The following is a 15,207-nucleotide window of genomic DNA, read 5'->3' as shown; positions in this document are numbered from 1 at the left end:
GGTGATGAGGCTGGTCAATCTCAGAGGACAGATTCACAATGCACTCTTTCACCAGTCTGGGATAATAAGGCCCGATCCCAGAGACAGTTTTCCCAAGTTGAGCGTCGGACAAAAGTTCCATGATCACATCAATCTTCAGGGCCTCCTTAGACAATTCTTTTTCCGGAAAAATAGATCTGTGATAGACATACCTCCATTTTCTGACACGATCTTCCTCATGGAAGGAGACATTGTCCAGAGGAGCGGCGGGGACATCCTTGGGAAGCTTTTGACCTCCGACAGATTTCCTGGAGATGAGAGACACCCCTTCAGGACGGGCAACATCTTCTTCCTCTTCCAAATTCTTCAGGACATCTGGAATTGTCTCTTCAACAAACTTTCCCTTCAGCTTCTTCTTGTTCAAGCCCATCTTCACCGGTTTCTTCATCTTCTTTTTAGCCGGGATGGTAGTGGGAGCAGCTTCTTCCACCAGCTTTCTTTTCTTCTTTTTCTTCTCTGAGAGAAGAGTGGCTAGACACACATCGTCATCTTTCTGAACTTTCCTTTTCAGAGGAGCAAGGATATCTTCTCCAATATCCTGGACAGGGTCGGACGTTCTTTGTTGCCTCTGAGAAGATGTAGGCACATCTTGCGAAACATCTTTACTTAAACCTAACATGCCCCCAATGGCATCTTCAGGAGTAGGCTCTTGAGGATGAGGCAGCGAAACCCTATCAATAGGAGAGGCAGAGACAGCAGGATTACCTAGCACAACCTTGTGAGGGCTTTCGACGGGGGAAACACCGGATGAGGTTTCTTCTTCAGGATCATCGACACTTCTTCTTTCTTCCTCAGACGAACTGCTGGAACTAGCTTCTCCTGTGATGTCAGTGATGGAGAGAGCAGCTTTCTTCAGAATTGTGCGTCTGGCGGCAGAGAGAGATGGATTCTCAGGAGGCACTGATGACCCAGCGATCGCACCTCCGGCCTGACCATCGGCGCGTATGCTGGGTTTCAGACCTCGAACCCTAACTCCATGCATGTTGCTCTCAGCACCGGGCTTTCTTGTCCCGACATTTTTCTTCCTCTTCATCGTGACTTTCTCCTTTTCCAAGGGAATGGTTGTGTTGATCCCACTTCTGGTGCCAACCATTTTAAAAGGAGTTCTATGAAAACTGTCACACAGATAACCGTCAAAGAGGGTAAATGAGCAAATACGCGAAACAGAGCTCAAGATCAGCGAAGAAAAATGAGAAATTTCAAAGTTCGAACAAGTGGTAACTTCCCTTTCTTTCTCGAGAGTGTAACCGTCTGCATGAATCAAAGCATGGTAGGGAGTAAAACGACGTCGTGACTTAAGGTGGACCTTGATCGTTCTTAGGCCCAGAGAGACAATGAATGGCATTTTAGCCCGGCAAATCAGTCGAATGGGCCAACCAGATACATGGGCCCATGAGAGATAAAACACAACAGTAACGCGAACACGGATCAACGAAGGATTAGCACATAAGTTAAGACCAAAAGTTCCTCCGATAAACAGTAATTGCTATTGATCAATAACGCATAACCCAAGTGAGGACCGAAGATCTTCAAAACTGTCAACATCCAAAACCTTAGCAAATATGTCAGCTAATTGATTTTTAGAGATAATCATACCACTGATGTTGTTGCAGAACAATGTCTTGACATCTTGGCCGACACCATACTCAGCACTCATTTGTTTCAACCACAAGGGTAGAGTATTGCTACTACCAGCTACAATATATTCAGACTCTGAGATGCTTTTTCTATCAACTGCACTTCCTACCCAGTCAATGTCACAGTATCCCACAATAGTAGAGGTAGCAGCATAGGAATACAAGAGCCCAAAGTCAGCAGTTCCAGAGATGTACCTTACAGTGCGCTTAGCCCGAGAAAGATGGCTAACTTTAGGATTAGCTTGATACAGAGCACACACACCAACAAAGTAAGCAATATCTAGACGGCTGGTGGTGAGATATGAAAGGCTTCCAATAAAACGTATCCCATCTTTAATATCACCAATGACCTCTTCAACATGATGATTTTTCTGAATTACTGTAGAAGAAGCACATCTTTGAGGCACAGCTTCAGTCTCCTTGTCAGGGAACGACGTATCACGAGGAGAATCGTCTTCAGTCACAATGTCGACCACTTTGTCGCCAGCATCTGTCCTGACATCTTCACCACTTTTGGGATAAAGCTTACGACGAGGATCCCGATCAGCAAGGGTGTAGCACACAGAGCCAAAGTACTCGACGTTCTTTCTCCCCCTCCATATCTCATAATGAGTTACAGTAGTGCCCGAACGAATGATAACTCTGTTATGAATATGGCAAACTGTGTTGAGTGCTTCAGCCCTTAAGAGTAGAGGAATGTCTTTGGCAAGCATCATCAATCGAGCCATTTCCTGAAGAGTCCGATTCTTTATTTCAACAACCTCATTTTGTTGTGGGATGATGGGGCCAGAAAATTCAGGAGCTATTCCTTCTATGCTTTCTCCTTTGTCTCTTTGAGCTTGCCCTTTTCCACTGAGACTTTCAGTTTGCATAGGACCCATCAAGTCCATGTGTGGGAGCTCCAGAACACGTGCAGTGGTAAGATGTTGCACCATCTTGTGCGACTTCTGAACCTGTTTTCCTATCTTAGCTTCATCTGCCTTGGACATGAGACACTTGGTGACTTGAGAGACTTTGACCGGGGACCATATGTAGCAGTCGTCCGGGGTCCTGGTTCCTTTCATAAGCTCAACCTGTTCCTCATTTATCACAACACACTCATCACGAGTAAAATCAACACGTAAGCTCAAGTCACAAAGTTGGCTAATGCTAATAAGATTAGCAGTGAGGCCTTCAACCAACAAAGCCTCTGTTAAGCAAGACAAACCAGGATAATTAAGTTGACATTTTCCAATAATCTTTGCCTTCACTCCATCACCAAAAGTAACATGGCAGTTAGAGTAAGGTTTTATGTTGGATAAAAAGGTTTGGTCACCTGTCATGTGTCGAGAACAGCCACTATCAAAGTACCAATCGTTACCAGTAGAGGCAGGTTGGGAGGTGTAAGCAATGTTGGCACGATAGGACACATTTTTCACTCTCCATTCCATGCGAGATGAGTGTGAAAGACCTGGTTGAGCTTGCTTGTGGGAGGATTGATGCCGGTGAAGATTCCTCCCATATAGGCGATAGCAAAATGGCCGAATATGACCCTTACGACCACAGTGATGGCAGACCCAACGAGGTCTGTTGACAAGAGACCTGGTTGGTCTATAAGGATGTTGCTGATGCTGATTCTGGAACTTGTCACGACCAGATGTCTGACACATATTTCGCGGCATCTGGGCAGCAGACTTTTGAGGAACAAAAGTAGTCTGAGACGTGGAAGCACCGTGAGTATACCCAAGCCCCTTCATGTTCTTTGCAGGCTTTCCAACAGCAGACTTTTGAGGGACAAAAGTAGTCTGAGACGTGGAAGCACTATGAGTATACCCAAGCCCCTTCATGTTCTTTGCAGTCTTTCCAACTGTGAGAATTTTATCCAGGCTGTCGGTGCCAGAGTTCAGCATCCTGACTGATTTAGTCATCTGATCCAGCTCTCCATTCAGCCGACTGACTTCCTTCTTTAGATCCACAATCGTCTCTAGTAGCCTTGCCTTGTCTTTAGTCAGAGTGAGAATAAGAGCACTCTGTTTGTCGAGAATCTGAGACTCCTCAACCCATTTGGTGTGCAAGGTATTGTATGCGTCATTCATGACATCGTCAGATAGTTCTCCATCTAGAACAACTTTCTGAGAGCATTCACCAAATTTATTAGTAGACTCATGAGCAGTAAAGGCCACAAAATTACTTATCTTATCAGAGTCGCTATCTTCATCCGAAAAGGTAGCGTTGTACCCATTTTCCTGTTTCTTGAGGAAGTTAGGACACTCCTTTTGAATATGTCCGAAACCTTCACATTCGTGGCACTGAATGCTTTTGCCTTTGCCAGGTCGTTCACCGCTATCACTGTTCCTGTGAGGGTTGGCTTCCTTCTGGAATCTTTGTTGAAACTTGTCCTTAACATCTTGTGAGACATTTTTTCCATTCATCTGGTTGAATCTCTTCATGACCCTGCTATAATTTCTTGCAAGCATAGCTATAGTATCTTCAATGTCACTATCAGAATCTGAGAATACCTGATCCTTTTGTTTATGAATAGAGCCTTTTAGGGCCACCCCTTTGTGTTTCTTCTCTGTCTTGGGCAGGGAGAGCTCAAATGTCATGAGGGACCCCATAAGTTCATCAAACTTCAAGGTTTTGAGGTCATGGACTTCTTCAATAGCCGTGATCTTCATTTTGAATCTGGGACTCAAAGCTCTCAGAGTTTTCCGAACAAGATCTTCGTCGGTCATGGGTTTCCCAAGAGAGTAGGATTCATTGGCAAGGTCTCGGATGCGAATGTTGAATTCAGCAACAGATTCATCCTCAAGCATAGTAAGAGCTTCAAAATTGGTTGTGAGGTATTGAAGCTTCTGCTCACGGACCTTTGTGGTACCCTCATACGCAACAGCAAGGATTTCCCAGGTCTCTTTGGCAATAGTGCATGTATTTATCAACCTGAAAACATTTGTATCGACCCCATTAAATATAGCATTTAGAGCACGAGAGTTACCAAGGGCCGCCTCTTCTTCAGCAGGAGTCCAGTCTTTTTCGGGTTTTGCACCAATAGGGGCTCCTTTGTCATCAGCCTGAACAGGAGCTTCCCACCCGTGTATCACTGCTTTCCAGGTTCTGCTATCAAGGGACTTCATGAAGGCAGTCATGCGTGCCTTCCAATAACCATAGTTGGTTTCGTCGAGTACTGGAGGGCGATTGACAGAACCTCCCTCTCGGGAACTATCCATATTAGGCAATCAGAAAAAAAAATCCAGGAAACCACCTAAGAGATCAAGGTGCCTGCTCTGATACCAATTGAAATTCTGATTAGTCGCAAAGACAAGATGTCGCACACAATGTGTTGACAATGTGTCCGACAACTTGCTTGAACACAGATTATGGATAAACAACAAACAGTGCAGTAAATAAACGACACACAATATGGTTACCCAGTTCGGTGCAACATCACCTACGTCTGGGGGCACTCTGCCAGTGGAAAGGATTTCACTATCTTGTAGTCAATAGTACACACAAGGTTTATATCTGATTACAATCAACAAATCAATAAAACCTAGAGACTATTACCACCAGTGATCACCTAGTCAGGGACTCCCCCTGAATTTGAGCTCCGTCTCAATTCCACCCTTCGAGCAACCGCCTGGCTCGGATGACCTTCAGTCTTCAACAGTTCGTGAACCTTCAATCACGAGAACACAAAACCCAAATCTCACAAACACTCAATCTTTTCTGGAATAGTGTTTGAGGAATTACACCGCTCATATCAATACACAAAGCCTCCCAATCCGCCGGTCTTGCACGTCTAGGAGCTCTAGGTGTTTTGATAAAGCGTCAAGGCTGCTAAGGGAGAGCGCATGGCTTTTATAGCAGCTGAACAATCCTGGAAGGTATCTCGGGTTTCCTTACCCGGCCTCAAGCGAATATCCTAAAGTAAAGACTCCATCAAGGTGAATATTACTCCATCAAGGTGAATATTCGTGCAATGAAGATAGCAGCGAAGGATATCTAGCAATGAAAGCTCCAGCGAGGCAGATATCTTATAATGAAGACAGCAGCGAGGCAATAACTCAGCAATAAGTCACCAGCGAAGCAATCTGTCAAAACTGGAAACTTGCCTGAAATACTGTCTGCACACACGAGGAAAGATGTCAATCCAGAAGACGAAACATAACACCCGACATCTTTCCATACCACTTGCACTAAAAAATAAAGCCAACAAAACAACGTAACAACAATAACAATAAACAGAACTTGAGTAAATATATTTTGAGAGATGAGATGTTAAAAATATAGATTTGATGTTTGTGAAGAATGTATCATCTCTTTTTCGAAGAAGATTTCACTCTAAATTCGAAATTATGTTTCAACGCGTACAGGTGGACATATTTCTTCAGTTCATGCTTGTTTTCAAACTGCTGCCCAATATATATTTCTTCTGAGCTACCTGTTAGTTTCAAAGATTAGTTAAACAATAGGTGGTTTCAGATTATACTTGAATCTCATTCGAATCCACTTAAATTACCAGTAGAAGAATGACTTGGATAATGACTCAGTTCTTCCTTCACAACATCATCGGCGGTGAACTCGGGTGCTTTCCATGAATAAGGAACGATAGGTGATCCGATCATCGGAGGCTCACGCAGACATTGACCCGATGGTTCACAATGACCCGTTGGTACTGTAAACGTTTCCACAAACTCTTCATATTCTTTTGCATTGACGAATTCTTCAAATTATTCACCTCTACCATTGTTATCTCCATCGTATCTGTCACTATTCTCTTCATCACATTCGCCACCTTCGTTTTCATCACCTTCGCCACCTTCGTATTCATCATATTCGTCACTATTGTGATTACAATCTCTATCACGCCTGTATACTTCGTCACCGTTTTCGGCACCCTTGTACTCGTTAAACAAGTCCTCGTCACAGCCACCGTCTTTGTTTTCAATTATAGGATCATTTTGTCGATCCTCGATAACAAGTGTATTCCGTCTCTTCTTCGGTTCACTGCGAGACACCCTTCCAACTTCCACATCTTTCCCTATATATACTCCTCGATACGCAATAGGTGCAATGATCTGTTTCGGTACCAAACTTACACAAAGTGGAAATCTATTTCGATATTTGTGCTTCATAAAATGCGAAACATCACAATTGTCCTTCAATACGGCAGGACCCAACGGAATTGTACGGATTGTGTATGGGACTTCGAGTTTTAAGTCGAACGCGAATCTGTCTAACTCGAACTTCTCGTATAAAAAATCTACTAACTCCGTGTACGTTACATCTTTTGGAACTACGAATGCACGCGTATCTGCATTGGTGAAAACCCATTGGTGTCCTTCCTTCTCCCAAGTGTCGTTAACCATGACAAAAACTGCAAAAGACAGTCAAACTATGCAAAATTAGCTTATCTATCGTACAACATCGTACAGAGCGTAATTTTATTTTTTTTTTCTAAATTTCATCGTACAAAAAAATTAAATCTCATCCTACCATATCGTACAGATTTAGCATCGTACAGCATCGTACAGAGCGTAATTTTTTTTTTAAAATTTCATCATACAAAAAAGTTAAATCTCATCCTACCATATCGTATACCATCGTACAAACAAGTTAAAACTCAGATTTTGGACTATGTTTTCAGATCTGATCGATTTTTATTGCTACATTCTATCATATACAATCATAAACTTTGTAAAAATGATTAAGTTAGTAATCTTACCCATGATTCTTTTGAAACCCGCTTAAGTAGATAGGATTTGAGTGTAATTGAAATGATAAAAATGAAGAGTGAGAGATGTATAGGGTTCAGATGGATATTTTTATCCGATTTTAGGTCAAAAGTCCATGATATTTTTAAACATTAGGATCTAATCTTGATATTTAATGGATTATTAAGCCCAATTAATGAAATTTCTCTTTTATTATATGGTTTTTTCTTATTTAGGGATGATACCAATAAACAAAAAATAAAATCTTGCACGACCTATATGGTGTAAAGCACATGGGTCCCTCCCCAGAGAACATGTGGTCTGAGCAACTTTGGAAATCACTCTTTAAAAACAAACAAATAAATAAATAATACTTTTTGGGGAAATCCACTTGCCCTTGGCGAACAAGGAATGTGCGTGTAAATGCCAATCAAGCTTGCCCTCCAAGGCAACGACCAATGTAGTCGTAGTGGTCCCTTGTTCTTTAAATTTTCTTCTCCAAGATATACATACCTATATATAGCGAGAGAATCATAGATAATTAACCAAGTTTTTAAGGGAAGAAAATACAAATGAACAAAATGGAATCTACAGATAAAACCATGCCAGAATATGACAGAATGAGTGAGCTAAAAGCTTTTGATGACACAAAAGCCGGTGTCAAAGGGCTCGTCGATTCTGGTATTACCAAAATCCCTCGTATCTTTCGCAAGCCAATCGACGAAGATGATAGCAACGAGAATTCGGATCCGAGTAAAGCTACCCAGATAAGCATTCCAACCATAGACCTTGGAGGCCTCGCCGGATTGGACCCAAATCGCCGCAAAGCCATTGTCGATCAAGTCAGAGAGGCGTCGGAGACTATTGGATTTTTCCAAGTGGTCAACCACGGCATCCCTCTGTGTGTTCTCGACGAGACGAAGAACGGCGTGCAGCGATTTTTCGAGCAAGACAACGAGAAAAAGAAAGATCTCTACAGCAGAGACATCACGAGAAAAGTGGTTTACAGCAGCAATTATGATCTTTTCATCTCTGCTGTGGCTCACTGGAGGGACACTTTTGTCGTTAGCATGGCTCCAAATCCACCGCTACGGGAAGAACTGCCCGAGGTTTGCAGGTACTTATACCAAGGATTTAAATATTGATTGCCGATGATTCCATTTTACATAAATGCTGACAGAATTTTCGTAAAACTAATTATAGTTTATTTTCAGTAGCATAAAAACTTTCATCAGTTTCAATGAATTTTTGTTGGTTTTCCATAAAAATTCCAAAAAAAAAAAAAAAATTCCGCTAGTTTTTACTTGAATTTCGGTTTTCGTTGAAATTTTGATGATTTTTTCTATTACGAAACAAGTGCCTTTAGCCTGCCAATATCCACCAAAAGATGAATAATCAGTCGGCTATCTACCATAGATCACTTTAAAGTGGGACTATTCTAGCTTCTGATCTTCCCAATCTTTTGAGTTACTTTCTCCAGTATAATTAATCTTATGCTACTAACTATGCGATTGAAATTCTAGGGATGAGATAATTTCTTACTCCAAGGAAGTGATGGAGTTAGGGATTACCTTATTCGGGCTGTTGTCCGAGGCTCTAGGGTTAGACCGGGACCACCTAAAGAACATGGAATGCGCCGACGGGATTCAGTTTGCGGGCCATTATTACCCAGCGTGTCCTGAGCCAGAGATGGCGATCGGAACACCCAAACACTCTGACAATGACTTCCTCACTGTCTTACTGCAAGATCATGTCGGAGGTTTGCAAATATTGTGTGAAAATCAGTGGTTTGATGTTCCACCGGTCCACGGGGCTTTAGTCGTCAATATTGGAGATCTTCTACAGGCAAGTCTTTTGCTTCTTCTTTTTTTCTCTAATAATAAAGAGAAGTTATTGGTCTGTTTGGTATATGCCAAGAAAACAGATCAAATGCCCACAAATTTGGAGCGAGAATAAATTTTGTTCGATTGTATATTTTGCAGCTTATGACAAATGATAGATTCAAAAGCATAAAACACAGAGTGGTTCCTAGAAAAGTTGGACCAAGAGTATCTGTGGCTTGCTTCTTCAGCACCGGTTTAGAGACATCTTCTAGGCTGTACGGGCCTATTAAAGAGCTTTTATCAGAAGAAAATCCTCCAATTTACAGAGAAACTACAGTTCAAGAATATGTTTCGCTATTCGCTAAACTTGGAGACTACAATCCCCTAGAACGGCTAAAGCTGTGATCTTTCACTTGATCTTTCAAAGGCTTGTAGTTTACTACACTGTGGTGGTCAACATTATATATTATTAAGGTGTGTGTATGTGTGTTTGTGTTTGTATTTGTGTTGTATGTTGTGCTATGCTTGTTTGGTTTGAGTTTTTTTTTTCCCCCCAAATCCATTTGATTCAATAAAATGATGCTCCCATCCTTAGTTTTTCGGTAATGCTTCGTGTTTATTCAGGATATTTGTTGTCATGCTACATTGTGTTACAAAAATGTGTAAATTTGTATACATGAATGTGTGAAGAAAAAGATTTGTGAACCACATTTTACCGAATACCTTAGATTGGTTGTTGAGCACTTAAAAAAATCAAGAAAGGTATCTGGTATTATTTGATCAAATACCTTCTAACAAAAACCAGATGAATACGTATATGGATTACTCTATGCATATCGATTAGCTATATCACCAAGCAAGGACTTAAAATCGCACAATTTAGCTCATATTGTAAAACACATTTTTACCAAGAATAAACCCAGTTGGAATCTGCTTATACATTGCATACTCTAGGGAAAAAAAATAAAAAATTAAAAAAACCGGCTCCGATTCCATATCACAGTTGAACAAAAAGAAACCAAACAACCACCACAACCTAGGGCTCACACAAGTACTAAATTTCATTCAAGTCCATTAGAAGAAATGTTTGCGTACGCAGCTTTATTTAGTCGAAGCAAAAGAATGAAACAAAGATACAAAAAGCTCATCATACAAATGAAACTTCTTCATAATTTGCAGCTTAAATATCCCATCTCTTAGCAAAATTGTGCATTTAAGAAAAGCTACAGAATTTATCACATACATAGTTATAGCGAAGCGAGTCAATAATCTTTCAGAGCCAGAAGCTAAAACCCGATTCAAAATCTCATAATCATCAACTTCACAAGTCAAACAGAAATGTACAATTAATGCAGTTCAAAGCCCGATATGAAAAATAAAACCTAACCTCAAATCCGAGTACAAGACGAATCGAAATCATCGGGGGCGACTCTGGCGATCCAACTATTGAGCGTCTTCTTGATGTCGGAGTGATTGACATAAGCAAGCTCGTACATGCTGCACAAATTCACCACAAGTGTCTCGTTCAGCGCAGCCGTCGGAACCCTCTCGAGCGCGCCCTCGATGACCTTGATCGAGTCCGCTAAGTCTCTCAAGTACATCAAGCACAGAGCTTTGTTGTTGATCGCCACGAAATCGGCATCGTCTCTCTCGATGCAGAGATCGTATTCCCTAACCGCGGAGATGTAGTCCTTCGCAACGAGATACGTCAAAGCCTTGTTCCGATCCACCAAATTCGCGAATTCCACTTCACTCAATTTGTCGGCTTCGTTTTCATTCTGTTCCCAATCTTTCTTCGATTCGACACGGTTGAACGACCTCTTCGCGGCTTCGAGGTCGCCTATTTGCATCTGAATGTAGCCAAGCTTCGAAAGCAGTATCGGATCCGTGTAGCCTCGGCTCATGGAGTCTTTGATCAGGCTCAGACACACAGTGAACTCTTTGTTGCTCAAATGGACTCCGATTATCGAATTCATTACGAAAACCTCTCTCTTTTTCCAAACCCTAAGAGAATCACTAAGATCGTGCTTTTCCCTGACCTTGTCTCTGACGAAATCGAGGAGGTAATAGAGCCGGTCGAGTCCGTCCTGTCGCTTCGCTAACTTGATCGGAAGGATAGATCGGAGCCACCGGAGAGAGAACGGAACCATCGATCCAGTCCGGGTGAGATAAATCTCAGGGTGCGATTCGTACCTGTATCGCGGCGAGTCTAGGTCGCCGAGGAAGTCAAGCTCGGCGTCGGCGTCGGCGAATCGGCGGAGCTTGGCGAGAGCCATGGCGGAGAATGCGACGCAGGTCAGGCTATCATGCGGTCGGAGGAGGAGAGGCTGTGCCCGGGCGCGACCTACCTCGTCGAGGATGGAGCGCCACGAGCCGCGGACGGCGAGGTCGTTGAGCGAGGCGAGCTCGGCAGCTATGGCCGTCGGTTCTGAGGGTTGGTGGTCAGAGAGAGGGTGATTTAACGAATCCGGTGAGTCGGTAGCCATTGATGTGTCCATCGGAGGTTTGGGGGAAGATCAGAGAGCGTCAAAGTTTGGAATTTCGCGATTGAACTGGAAAATGGGATTTAGTTGAAGCCGGAGATCTTATTTAGAAAACGACATATTTTTGGTATATTTTTCATTGTTTTATTTTTAGAAAAACGACATGTATTCAAAGAGTAGTGGAACTTGGGATTTATTTTTATTTATTTATTTTGATTTACCTCTTTTTAGTTTGTCGCAACTTGAATTTGTGATTTATAGTTGACAAAAATATTTAATTAGAAAATCGTTTTTGGAAAAATGGTATGAAATAGCCAATTTAAAATAATATTTAAAATCGTAAAATATTTATGGGACAAGTGTCTAATAGAAATATAAAAGGAATTACAATTTTTTGGGTTGGCACTTGGCACAAGTGTATAGTACGAAATATTGCAGAAATTCTATCATGAGTCTAGGTAGATAGTTACTTCGATTCCAAATAAAGTAGAGTTTTTGTTGTGATACCACAATTTAAAATTCAGCCACTTCTACAAAGATCACCTTGACTTTTACGACGCCACAATTGAATTTTACCTTAATTTGAATTGTAGAATGGTATTGTTGGAATGAAGTTAATAAATAATATTTATTAACATGTGGATGGCTGATTTGTGGCAACAATTTGAGTGGGTTCCACTCATCGGATTTAAATAATTCCAAGTGATACGGATTCCTCGTAACGAGAGGTATAAAATTGAATATTTGTTTGCCAAAATCGGACCTAGGATGAATGAGAAATTGATGCTCAAAATAGGCTAAAGAAACACATTTATGTTGTGTTATGGAAGTGGAATACCAAGAGTCCCACATTGTATAGGGATGTGTGTTGTGGTAGTGTTTAAATACTATCCTCTTTAATTAGTGGATATCCAAGTGCAAGAGAGGAGAGTGTGTGTGGGTTAACCCTTAACCCCTCACGCGCGCGCCGCCGCCGCCGAGCCGAGCCGGGCCGGGCTCGGGCACGGGCTCGGGTTTCGGGTACGTCTCGGGCTTTCTTTTTGGTACAAATTTCACTTCTGAAAGTTTAATATCACAAATAACTATTGCGTTATGTTGGGTTTAGGGTTGAACTTGTTGTAACCATGCATTAAGGCGTTTGAAACTGTGCATTAAGGCCTTGACGGTTTGAATTTGAGCGAACGTTTGGTAACCGTGCATTAAGGCTCCTTTACCACGAGTTATGAAGCTTTATTGCATCCGTTGAGAGCTGTTGCTCAGGGTATGCATTCACCTATAAAAGGCTGAGCTCTCTCTCGTTTCATTCACACCGTACCCAAGAATCTCCCACTGTTCCCGAGCTCCCTTCTTCCCCAGAAATTCTTTTTCTTTTGTTTGTCGTGGTGATACTTTCGCACAGGTTCTAGTTCGCTGAGAGTCAAGCCTATTGGTGCTAAACTTGTCTCTGTAGTCGTTGTATCCTGGGAGGCTTTCGCTCACGTTTTTCCAGAATTCGTGGGAGGGCGATAAAAAGCTTCAAGGAAACCGTCCAACGGGCCTCGACTGTTTCTTTACGTCTTCTCTGATTTGTTTTTCCAGTTCTAAGGTTTAATAGGCTTTTATTTGTATTTTGTTATTTCCGTTTAATTTCCTTCCATGCAAATTGTCTTGTATTTCCATCAATATTAATATAATATTGCTAACAATCTTGAAGCTTTTTATATGTTTAAGACAGGTTGCGGGGAAGAAAAAAAATAATTTTTTTTTCATTATTTTTCAGATTTATTGGAGAAAACTAATTTTTTGGTTGTTTTTGTAGAAATGGAGAATAACAACAACACCACGTTTAACGTTGACCCAAACAATCCTTTGGCCCCTGGCGTGGAGGTCAACCCAAACTTGATCAACATTGGCCAAATCCCTGTGGCTTTGGGACAAGGCACGATGGCGGCTACGGTCGGGAACGGACCCGCGTGTCTCGTTCAACCAATGGCGGGTTTGGGCTTAGATGCTCCAAACATGGGTGTGGCTCGAGGGCCTCCCACGGTGATGCCGGCCGAGAGGCCAGGGAAGTTTGACGGGCTAAACTTCAAACATTGGCAACAAAAGATGGTCTTCTTCTTGAAGACCATAGGACTTGCTCGGTTCTTGACCGAAGATCCTCCGGCCACTCCTCGAGAGGGTGAAGCCGACCTACAAGTGCTTCGGGCCTACGTGGGGTGGAACGAATCCGACTACCTATGTCGAAACCACGTGTTAAATTGTCTCGCCGACTCTTTATACAACGTGTGTAGCTCGAAAGCCTCTTCTAAAGAGCTTTGGGATTCGTTGGATCGAAAGTACAAAACCGAGGATGCGGGCTCTAAGAAGTGCATTGTGGGTCGCTTTCTCGAGTATAAAATGGTGGACACGAAGACCGTTGTGAGTCAAGTGCAAGAGCTTCAACTCATTTTCCATGAGATTCAAGCCGAGGGAATGACCATTAGCGAGTCTTTCCAAGTTGCCTCCGTAATAGAGAAATTACCACCGGGGTGGAAGGAGTTCAAGAACTACCTCAAGCACAAGCGAAAGAAGATGAGTCTTGAAGACTTGGTTGTTCGTCTCCAAATCGAGGAAGACAACCGTGGCTCCGATAAAAGACTGAGAACCGTCTCCGAGCGAGCCAATGTCGTCGAACATGGCGAGAACTCGAAGGGGAAGAAGCACGCCCACAAACTTGGAGTCAAGGGAGGGACGTTCAAGAAGAAGTACCAACAAAAGATTATTGGTAAATGCTACAATTGCGACAAAGTTGGTCACCGAGCTACTGATTGTAGAAAGCCAAAGAAGAAGAAGGAGGCCAATGTCGTGGAGGATGATAATGACCTCCTCGTAGCTGTGGTCTCCGAGGTCAACATGATTGACTCGAACCCGAAGGAGTGGTGGCTGGACACTGGAGCAACCCGCCATATCTGCACTGACAAGAACTCCTTCTCTACCCTTGAGTTGCTAGGAGATGGAGAAAAGTTGTTCATGGGAAACTCTGCCACCTCTAAAGTCAAGGGAGAAGGTGAAGTCTTCTTGAAGATGACCTCTGGGAAGGAGATGAAGCTCACCAAAGTTCTCTACGTGCCTGATATGCGGAAGAATCTTATCTCTGGGACTGTACTGGATAACCATGGATTTAGAATGGTGTTAGAGTCTCAAAAACTTGTATTGTCTAAAAATGGAATGTATGTGGGCAAGGGATATGTCAAGAATGGCATGGTCAAAATGAATGTAATGGCCATCAAGGCCAAAGAAATGAATAAAACTTCTTCTTCCGCTTATTTGATTGAGTCGTCTAATTTGTGGCATGGTAGACCAGGTCATGTAAATTATGACACGCTGAGAAAATTGATTAATTTGGAATGTATTGCAAAGTTTAATATTGACTTAAATCATAAATGTGAAATTTGTGTTGAAGCAAAACTAACGAGAACATCCTTTCATAGTGTTGAAAGAAGTAATGAATCTCTCGACTTAATCCATACCGATTTATGTGATTTAAAGTTCATGCCCACGAGAGGTGGTA

At 42.3% G+C, this 15,207-nt stretch overlaps 2 protein-coding genes across 4 annotated transcripts; one reads left to right on the top strand and one right to left on the bottom strand.

The window, feature by feature from the left end:
- Nucleotides 1-6,019: 6,019 nt before the first annotated feature.
- On the bottom strand, nt 6,020-11,763 carry LOC149397796 (Tetratricopeptide repeat (TPR)-like superfamily protein). Of its 3 annotated transcripts, XR_016297056.1 has the most exons (3): nt 10,580-11,763; nt 6,175-7,032; nt 6,020-6,096 (listed from the first exon to the last, which is right to left on the bottom strand). XR_016297056.1 is itself a non-coding variant. In XM_089614978.1 (2 exons), exon 1 carries the CDS (start codon nt 11,688-11,690, stop codon nt 10,581-10,583), a length of 1,110 nt encoding a protein of 369 aa, XP_089471104.1. In that variant the 5' UTR covers nt 11,691-11,763; the 3' UTR covers nt 9,113-9,242; nt 10,580. The 3 variants fall into 3 exon arrangements, 2 of the variants coding, with proteins under 2 accessions (XP_089471104.1, XP_089471103.1); XM_089614978.1 differs by lacking the exons at nt 6,020-6,096; nt 6,175-7,032 and adding an exon at nt 9,113-9,242; XM_089614977.1 differs by lacking the exons at nt 6,020-6,096; nt 6,175-7,032 and adding an exon at nt 9,386-9,505.
- Nucleotides 7,741-9,899, top strand: LOC149397797 (1-aminocyclopropane-1-carboxylate oxidase homolog 1-like). The gene is made up of 3 exons (XM_089614976.1): nt 7,741-8,486; nt 8,893-9,214; nt 9,352-9,899. The coding sequence occupies exons 1-3, from the start codon at nt 7,942-7,944 to the stop codon at nt 9,595-9,597; spliced, it is 1,113 nt and encodes a 370-aa protein (XP_089471102.1). The 5' UTR covers nt 7,741-7,941; the 3' UTR covers nt 9,598-9,899.
- Nucleotides 11,764-15,207: the final 3,444 nt, after the last annotated feature.

This window comes from Urtica dioica, chromosome 5 (assembly GCF_054948205.1).
Source record: "Urtica dioica subsp. dioica isolate 48M chromosome 5, U.dioica_male_clone48M_v1_H2, whole genome shotgun sequence".
NCBI classification, from domain to species: domain Eukaryota; kingdom Viridiplantae; phylum Streptophyta; class Magnoliopsida; order Rosales; family Urticaceae; genus Urtica; species Urtica dioica.
This window is presented reverse-complemented; position numbering and strand designations above follow the sequence as displayed.